This window comes from Amaranthus tricolor, chromosome 6 (genome assembly GCF_026212465.1).
Source record: "Amaranthus tricolor cultivar Red isolate AtriRed21 chromosome 6, ASM2621246v1, whole genome shotgun sequence".
Taxonomy (NCBI): Eukaryota; Viridiplantae; Streptophyta; class Magnoliopsida; order Caryophyllales; family Amaranthaceae; genus Amaranthus; species Amaranthus tricolor.
The window spans coordinates 19,156,128-19,166,241 of NC_080052.1; the positions used below are offsets into that span (position 1 = coordinate 19,156,128).

The window sequence follows — 10,114 nt, forward strand, 5'->3', positions numbered from 1 at the left end:
ATATATATATATATATATATATATATATATATATATATATATATATATATATATATATATATATAATATTACTAGTGAAATATCGGGAAAATATCGGGGTGTTACAGTATTAATCAAGTGAAATTACTTAAGTATTAAGATTACCGATAGTATAAGTGACAGTAACGTACTTCTGCCAATGTTGAGAATGGTATCTTAATAAGTATAGAACAATAAAGAATATAGTAAAATTATACAGTGGTATCAATTAGTTGTAAGTTCGTACTTTAAATATTATTTTGTAAATATTGTGTACAACTTTTGTATTTTAAGCTGGATAGGGAGTTATGCTTGGCGTTAAGCGCTGACCGGTTCAACCGGCTGTCACCCATGGCAGCATTTTGCAGGAATTAGTTTTAGGTTCCGATCTAGGCCGCAGCTACCAATTATTTATGCTATCGAGGACTTAGCTGCATTTTGTTATTCACTTGATGTTTGATGATCTTGACGTATTTAGTTTTAATTATTATGTATTTTCGAAACAAACGACATGTGTTTTCATTTGCCTTCTCGGATGTAATATTTATAGTTTGTCATAAAGCTTTTAGTTTTTAAAAGCTTTTAGCAAATCGGCATTTTCAGACTTCCACATTATTTGGTAAAAGAATTTCATTAATGTTACGTATCGAGACTGCCGCCCCTGTTACATTGTAGGTTCCATATTCCATTAGAAGAGAGAGATTTACCTGAATATTATGGCTCAATTGCAATTATCAATTAATGAAAAATCCTCCATTAACAACATGTTTTTGGGAGCTCCATTTTAATCGTTCTCTTCCATTTTCTATTGGAAGGTTTATGTGTTTTGATTGGTACATGCAACTTCACATAAAACATCTTTTGGGTAGGTAGTACAATATAAGTCTTTAATTACAGTTAAGAAAACCTCCAAATATTCTTCTAATATGAGAGGAAAACATAATATTTAACAATCCTTAAGGTGAAAGAGGGAGTGAGAGTTGTTTATAGAGAAAAATAAAAGCGATATTTTACTGAAGTTATCTGAAGAAAGGATGGGAGGTAGAAGAGTAAACCGCCATTTCAAATGACGGTTTTGTTTTTGACGTTTTAATTTTACTCATATATAGAAAAACGTCATATCACAAGCAAAACTCTATTTTAAATGGTGATTTGATATTAAACATAAAGAAAAAAAAAACTTATGTATAGTGCTACATGGACAATAGGAATGGAAATTCCATTTAGCGTAAACTTGGATTATTGTCGGTGGATAACAATATTTTGGGAAAACATTCATTATATTACTCAGTAAAACCAATCATTTTAAGTTATAAACATTGATTATCCCCAATTCAGATCTAAACAACCAATCATTTTCCAGGAATGCATCTCTACCAAAACCACCGCACGTTCTCCCTTTTCCTCTTTTTCTCTCTCCTCTCTGTAACCACCTCCTACTCTCTCTTCCCAAAAAACCACCTCCTCCTTCCTCCCACCCGCAAACTCGGCGGAGATGAGTCACTCTTCTGCGAAAGTTGGCGCTTTGCTGTTGAAACAAACAACGTCATTGGTTGGTCTACCATTCCTTCACAATGTTTTGACTTTGTGAAGAACTACATCAATGGCGATCGTTATTTCTCGGACTCTCTAATCGTCGCTGAAAACTCCTTGGAATTTGCTAAATCTGTTAATATTACTGGAGATGGTAAAGATGCCTGGATTTTCGATGTTGATGAAACTCTTCTCTTCAATTTGCATTATTATGAGACTCATAACTATGGGTGAGTTTTAAAGTTATTTACTCATTTATTTGGGAAAATTTGTACATTTGACTGTATGCGTATTTCTGTAGCGATCATTGATTTGGAAATTGGAATTATTAGTTGGGAACAGAACTTTACATTGTTTATCTTTGAGTTTGATTGGGTTTTCATGATCTGAAGTTTAAGCTGGGACGGATCCGGAAAAATATGAAATCATATCGATCGATAATATTAAAAAAAATTTATTGTTTTTCTAGGAATTACGGTAAAGTATTAAAGTATATACCATTCAAGCCAAGTGATCGTTGACCAGCTTAAATGACCGTTAATTATTACTAATTACCTTTGACTTAAATGACCGTTAATCATTACTAATTACCTTTTGACTTTTGTTAATCACCTCTAATCATCTTTGACTTTTTTAATCATCATTTATTGTGTTTTAGCACTTTAACGTCATACCTATCATAACTATATTTTCCAAAAAACGGACGTTGCGATTATTCTTATTAACTCTTTCAAAAATCCGTCGAAACAAGTATTTATTTGTCTATTTTTTGGCACGCAGATTGAAAAGATATTTAACATAATTTTTACCATCATAATGATATTGTTTTAAAAAAACAGATGTCGAGATTGCCTTTAACTTTTTCGAAAATCTAGTCGAAATAATTACTTATTTACCTATTTTTCGGCAGGTAAACCAAAAAAGTTATCTCATAAGGGTAATCGTAACGTACATTTTTTGAAAATATATTGTTATGATAGGTAAAAAAGACGTTAAATATCATTTTCAGTGTATGTGTTTGGAAATAGGCGAATAAGTAGGGGTGTTCAAAAAACCCCGACTCGCTTGACCCAATTCGTCGACCTGCCGACCCACATCTTAAATGGCGGGTCAATTTTCAAATAAAATATATGTTGTGGGTTGGGTTCCCTGTAATAACTCGTATTTAGCTTGAAAAAGGATTAATAGACTACTCATGTCAACAAGCTGCAACTTTTTTTCATGAGAGCCAATTTGTTAAGAACTCCACAGTTAAGCGTGCTTAGTGGGGAGCAATCTTAAGATGGGTGACCTCCTAGGAAGTTCTCCCGGGCACGCACGAGTGAAGCCTAAGTGCGCTGGAAAGACTTGTATTGATCTGTGGGGCCAGTCTACAGTCTCGATGAGTAGTCACCAGCGGTCCGAAGCGTCGGAGAGTTACATTCCTGACCTGTATTAATCGGGTCGGGTCATGGGCTACAAAATAAATATTTTCGGCTATCCGCCGACCCCTTATGCTAAAGAAATTATTTTTTGAAAAATGTTTTGTTGGCTTAGTCGCTGTTGCCTTACTATTGAGACTAAGTAATATTTTCTAGCTCCCTTTAACTCTGAACTCTAAGATTCAAAAACTTCTACATATATATTTAAATTTAGTGTAAACTCAAAGTTTAAATCAAACTAAGGGACAGGGATAATTTTACGTTTTACTGTTGCACACTTGCACTTACTTCTACAGCACTTATTACTGCACACTATACAAGAGAAAACAAATAACTTCTACTTATTAGAATTAAACTAACTACTATAAACCAACCTTATAATGTGTTGGTTTTACTTGGAAAACAGAAAAAAGTAGGCTGGGAAACACATTCCATATTCTAAAGCGATACAGTATCAAAGCTCTAATGGTGCATTCAAAAAGTGCTTAATTTTTTTTGTTATGAAGTATTATAAATAAAATCGGGTATCCGGTGCCCCGACCCGATTTTATTTATAATACTTTATAAAAATAACAAAAATTAAGCACTTGACCAATTTACATATATGATTTTTACATATATGATTTTTTTTACATAAGTTGAATGTTGTCAATTTATATTGTTGACTTAGCATGAATCCGCCCTTGACTTTAGGATATATAAAAATATACTAAGAAAGAGGTGAATATGCATTGGGTTATAACTTATAATCAAATTTGATCTGATTATGATGGGATAAAAGATTATGTATGTCTAGATTGAAATTTGGGTTATATCTATTCAAATAATATTTTTTGATTGTGTACATCCCTCAAACCCTGCCTAGATGGCATTTAGTTGATAGAATGCTATTGTGTGAACTCTACTTTGATGAAAATTCCTTGGATAAATTTTTTGAAAGTTGGGAACTTTAAATGTCTGTGATTAAGTTTGACTTTAATATACTCCTCAGATAGTTGAAATGATGACACATTCTTATCAAGTGTGGTCTTTCTTGTGAAGCTCCTTTTAGTTTGCTCATTTTGGCTGGGAGTTTAAAGTTCTAACATGGAACGTAAGTTGAATGGATGATCCATTTGAATGTTGTTTTAGCTTCCTTGAGTTGATCGTTGTGCTATTTTGGTGCCTAGGCAATTTATAGATGGGGATGGATTTTATGATTGAAGTTATGCCAGTTTAATGTTAAAATATTGTGATGATCTGTGTTGGCAAGTGCTATTTGCTTGCACATTGAATTACAAATTTAGTTTACTGGTTATGATAAATTTTATAGTGTTCCTTGCACACGTACTGACTTACTAGTGTTAAAGATGCACATTGTTGTGATGAGGGAAATGTAGTATATGTAAAATAATTTAACAAGCTTCTTTTCAAGTTTCGGAATTGATGATATGTCATTTAAGCTACTCTTTCACACTTAAGTGTTAGAGAATATCCTACACTTTGCTCTCTTGTTTCATTGTAATCATTTCACCTTTGCTTTTGGTACTCTACAGTTATTGTTGGTTGTCCTTTTGTATGTTCGTATAGATTGCTTTAAGAGATTTGCCAACCTAGGTAGAAATCGTGTCCTGAGCCCTCTTGGTACTTTGGTTTTTGGTAGTTGGTCCAATGACCTACTAATTGTTGATACACATTATGTATCTAGTGAGCAGCATACTCAAGCTGGACTCTTCGAGTGGACCAGTAGCTCCCTATAGTGAATGTATCACTGTGATGTTAATACAAGCATAGCAAGAAAAAGGATTACATCACTCCTATTTATATACATAGCAAAACTGTAATCAGCAATAACAAACTATTGATCAATTACCCATAACAGCCTAACGAATTCTCCTAATAGCAATAACAGAAAATATTACTTCTTAACGACATGGCACCTCAGCTTATTTCTTTCTTCTGGTGTATTTAACAATCGAGTTTGGGTTTTCCTTCCTGATATTTGTATCTATCACTGAATCCCATGATTGAACAGAAGGTACTGAACAAAATTTTTGGTTTTCGAGTGGAGAGGTGAAGGGACATTTGCATCAACCTTTTTTTCTTTTAAATAAATTTGTTTTATCATGTGCATTCTAGAAAAAGGAAACTTAGCTAGATAGCAATGTCAACAAAGCCCCCTTAGTGAATAAAACCAAAGTTCCAAGACACGAGCCAGATAGTGAATGTAGATTTTGTAAGTCCATTGTTGACATTTTGGGGTGTCTTTTTCTCCTTTCTCCTTGCTGTGCTGATGGTCAGAGACAGAGGTGCATCGATCAGGACTCAGGAGATGTCAGCCTTGGAGGTGGTGTTGTTTAGTGGTTGACAATTAGATGGCTTGGACTTTTAGATTATCCCTAGTAATGGAATCTGCATGGAAATAGCAACAGATAATAATTGAAGGGTTGTGTGAACTTGCATAATTTTGATGATTACTGACCACATTTGAGCTTAATCGAAGAAAAATACAGAAGCACAAAGTGAAAAATACGGAGAAGAGAGAAAACGCTTTATTTTGTTTAATTACTTGAGCTTCAATGCCCTTCAAACTATTCCATGCGTATTTGGTGGTATATTATATCTTAGTTAGAATAGGGAAAGCTTATTCAGTTATATCATCATTTTATCATAATAAGTACCTTAAGCTAATAAAACTATACCACCCTTTATGTTTTAGGGAAATACCCCTAAGTTGGTATTATTCATAGTTAATAAAAAAAATATTATTGTAAGGAAATAAACAAAAGGTTGTATTATTCATGATAATTTTTCCAAAAGTTAAAGTAAACGTTCAACTTGTTAATTTCCATCCAGTCTTTTGTCTAAGACGCGCCTGCCTATTTTCGTGTTTAGATCTGAGGCCTTTGATGAAGAAGCTTTTGATGCTTGGATGCTGCAAGCTGAGGCATCCGCCTTACCAGCAAGTTTGAGTTTGTACAAAGAGCTTCAGCGGCTCGGGTTTACAATATTCATCTTGACAGGTAGGAGTGAACCTTATAGGACTGCCACTGAAGCAAATCTACGGTCTGCTGGCTACGATAACTGGGAAAGATTGCTTTTAAGGTATGCATCACATTAAATGTCAAACCTTCTATCTTCTCATTATCTTACATTGATATTTTTAGCAAATTTATTCATTTGTTTGATTTGTGTAATGATACAACAGAGGGCCTGGTGATAAACACAAATTAGCTATCGAGTACAAATCTGAGAAGAGACTGGAGTTAGTAGACGAGGGTTACAGAATTCGCGGTAACTCAGGAGATCAATGGAGTGATTTGCTGGGGTATGCCATCGCCCAAAGATCATTCAAACTCCCTAACCCTATGTATTATATTGCATGATTTATTGACTTCGCACGCATTCCTGCAGCTTGTATATACAATTGGAAAAACTGAATAATTTGAGACTTGTTATTCATTGTAACGAAGTTTCAACTTTGATCATGACTTATTATTTGCACTTTTCTGTGTTGAATTCCATTTTTAGATGCTTCAAGTATATATGGCTTTCATATTCACTTTTGTCATTGTATTGTTTTACATGGTTTTGTAATTGCTACATTTACTTGTGTCCTTTTTACGCCCCACGAGCTTGTTTGTTTTACACAGATCGTTGAAAGAGATGCTTTATTTGAGAGACGCGTCTATTTGGATCAGCCCTATATAATATTGGAAAAAAAAATTTAAACTTAATAACAAACATATACTTTTTAATCTGTTTTAATCTATTAAAGTTGGTGTTTTAACCTATTGAAATTAATATTCTAACTAGTTCAAATCGGTATTTTAACCTATTAATGTTGGTATTTTAACGTATTTGGTGTTGTTTTAACCTGTTAAGTTGCGAATCCATTGAAGTAGTTATTTTAACTTATTATGTTGGTATTTTAACCTGTTGAAGTGGTATTTTAACATGTTTAAGTTGGTGTTTTATGCTGCATAAGTTGAGATTTTAATTTATTTAAGTAAGGTAACATATTAAAGTTGATATTGTAGCCCATTGAAAATGACATTTTAATCCATTCGAATTCGTATTTTAACCTGTGAAGTTATTAACTTACTTATGTTGGTATTTTAACCTTTTGGAGATGGTATTTTAACATATTAAAGTTGGTATTTTAAATTTGTTTAAGTTGGTGCTTTATGCCGCTTAAGTTGATATGTTGACTTACTTAAGTTTGTGTTTTAACCAATTAAAGTTGATATTTTAACACATTAAATTTTGTGTTTTAACATATTAACGTTGGTATTTTAACCAGTTGAAGTTAGTATTTTAAAGTTGATGTTTTAACCAATTACAACAGGTTACTGATTTCTCTAAATTAAAATACTAACTTTAATAGGTTATAATAACAAATTTAATAGGTTAACAACTTAACAGGTTAAAACAACAACTTAACATGTTAAAATACTAACTCCAAATACCAACATTAATAGGTAAAATTACTAACTCGAATAGGTTAAAATACCAATGGTTTAAACACAAACTTCGATAGATTAAAACATGTTAAGAAGCACGCATTTATAAACAAATTACATTTAAGTTGGGCCTGAGTGATATCTCTTTAAGAGACCGTCCCTTAGGAGAGCAGCTGCTATGTTTATGAGAAAATTTGAAATCTTTAAGTCAAAAAATCAAAAAATTGAACTAAATAATCCAAATTTCAAACTTATTCCAAAAGTAAGAGTGAAATTCCCAAACCTGAGGTTTGGAGCTGTTCACAGTTAGTAACTGCGAATATGTCAAAAAAGACAAAATAGTTGTTCGCAGTTAGTAACTGCGAACAACTATTTGACCTGTTCGCAGTTAGCATGCTCCACAAAAACAGGTCAAAATAGTTGTTCGCAGTTACTAACTGCGAACAACTATTTTGTCTTTTTTGACCTGTTCGCAGTTACTAACTGCGAATAGCCCAAAACCTTAGGTTTGAGAATTTTACGCTTACTTTTGAAATAAGTTTAAAAATTAAATTATTTGGCTCATTTTTATGATTTTTTGACTTAAAAATTTCAAATTTTCTATATGATTACTTAGCGTAGAACTTTGGTTTGACTTTTTAAGAGGCCCAACAAAAAAAGTAGGCTCAATATATCTCAAAAGTCCGAGAGGATATCAATCATACAAACATTGATTACCTGAATAGAAGACCGAAAGTATGTGGTATACTTGTACAACACCTTGAGAGATCAACATCTTTCCTAAATAGGCACCTTAAAGGTCAACAACTTATTTAAACATACACCTAAAGATTAAGGAGTTCTAGTCCGAAGGCAAGATATTACTATAAATACACAGTTTTGTCTTTTGATGTTTTGTTGTCTACTAACTACCCGTTTGGTACATGGTATTAAAGGGCGGTAATGGTAATAAAATTATGTAATAAAAAATTTGGTTGTTTGGATGCCTTCAATGATAATAGATGGTAATAAAATAAGGTAATGAAATTATTAAAAATGACCATTTTTATTACCATCAAACAACCTGATATTAGGCTGTAATGGTAATGAAGTATTACTGTGGTAATAAAATAAGGTAATGTTGTTTCGAGCTGAAGAAAAAAAATAATCAAGAAAAAAAAGGTAATGTATATAATTATCCAAAAAATATTATTATTAAAAAAAGAATCATTAGATAGAATAATTTAGATACAATAATGCTTTTAGATACAAATATACAATAATGAAACTAAGAGTCATTACCATTTTTTATTACTAACAACCAAATGCAATCAATGGAATATTATCTTCCATTACCATTTTTTAGTCATGCACACCAAACAAAAGAATCTTCATTACCAATTTTCATATCCATTCCTTCATTACTATTGCCATTACACATTCTCATTACTTCATTACAATCAACCAAACGGGCCGTTAAGACCCCATGACCAAGAGAGAATCATTGAGTCAAGGCTAAAAATTTACATTGTAGCAAAAGTTTGACTTAAGCATTGATGATGTCTTTTTGGATCCTCCTCATGCTAGATTTACCTTTTATAATTCGTATACTTTTGATTAATTTGTGCTCAATATGGTGAACGAATGACTCACATGACTATTGGTCTAAAGTGGACTATGAAAAAGATGATGAAAATAAAAATGGAAATTGAAATGAATGTCTATTGCATACAAACAATTGTGATAAAACTAAAATTGTTTGCTAATTTCTCTCATATGGGTGTTATTGTATTGGTAAAAGCAATGAAGATTGTTCTTGTACTGCGTTTAGTTGGTTATTGAGATTCTGTTTTTTGTTCATGTTATATATTTTCCGACATCTTTATAAATTTTATTTCTTGGGATTAATAGATTAACAATGTTGAAATAATGATGAGGTCAAGATGATTTATAACAAAAAGAAGAAAATTGGCAATTCATACAAAAAGAATTCATAATTTCAGAAGAAAGAAAACTAGAGAGAAGTATAGAGAGAAGAATAATGGTTTCTTATTATGCCCAAAACATAGTATACGATTAGGGATGGTCATGGGCGGGTCTGGAGCGGGTCTGGCCATACCCGGACCCTTTTATTTTTTTGGATCTAGATTCGGATCCGGACCCTAAGGGTCCAAAATTTTCAGACCCAGACCCGGACCCTACGGATCTGACAGGGTTTAGGGTCCTTAATGGGTCTTATACAAAGCCTCTTTGATTTGTCAAAATTGAACTTTTTTCGAGTCTTTTTGTATTTTTGTAAGCAACTTATTATCGTATTACAAACACTTGTTCGAGTCCATGAAATTCAAATACAAAATAATTACTAGAACGTAAAATCACTTGTCTAAATACATAATTAAAAATCAAATATAAAAGACTAAATAAGGACTTATTTTTCTAGAAACTTCTGCTTTTGATTCTACTAATGTTGATAACGCTTTTCAAAGGATTCTCGTAGATATTTACCAAGTTATTAGGATTTAGGAAGAAAGCTTTGGCTGCTCAAGTACAATCTGCTGTTGTGCCTCCTGGGACTGCTATTTATCTTGGGAATAACCAAAATAATAATAATAATATTAATAATAATCTTGACAAAAGCACCTGCTTCTCTAATATAAAATATAAAATATAAAAGTTTAGGGTCCGGGTCCGGATCCGGATCCGGGTCTTTACCTTAGAACC

At 32.5% G+C, this 10,114-nt stretch overlaps 2 protein-coding genes across 3 annotated transcripts in view; one reads left to right on the forward strand and one right to left on the reverse strand.

Annotated features, from left to right (window-relative positions):
• The window catches only part of LOC130814806 (oxysterol-binding protein-related protein 4B-like), a 988,965-nt gene that overhangs the window by 156,596 nt on the left and 822,255 nt on the right, over nt 1–10,114 (reverse strand). The window lies entirely within an intron of this gene.
• On the forward strand, nt 1,218–6,509 carry LOC130814818 (acid phosphatase 1-like). The gene is made up of 3 exons (XM_057681039.1): nt 1,218–1,781; nt 5,847–6,056; nt 6,160–6,509. Exons 1-3 carry the CDS (start codon nt 1,384–1,386, stop codon nt 6,335–6,337), a joined length of 786 nt encoding a protein of 261 aa, XP_057537022.1. The 5' UTR covers nt 1,218–1,383; the 3' UTR covers nt 6,338–6,509.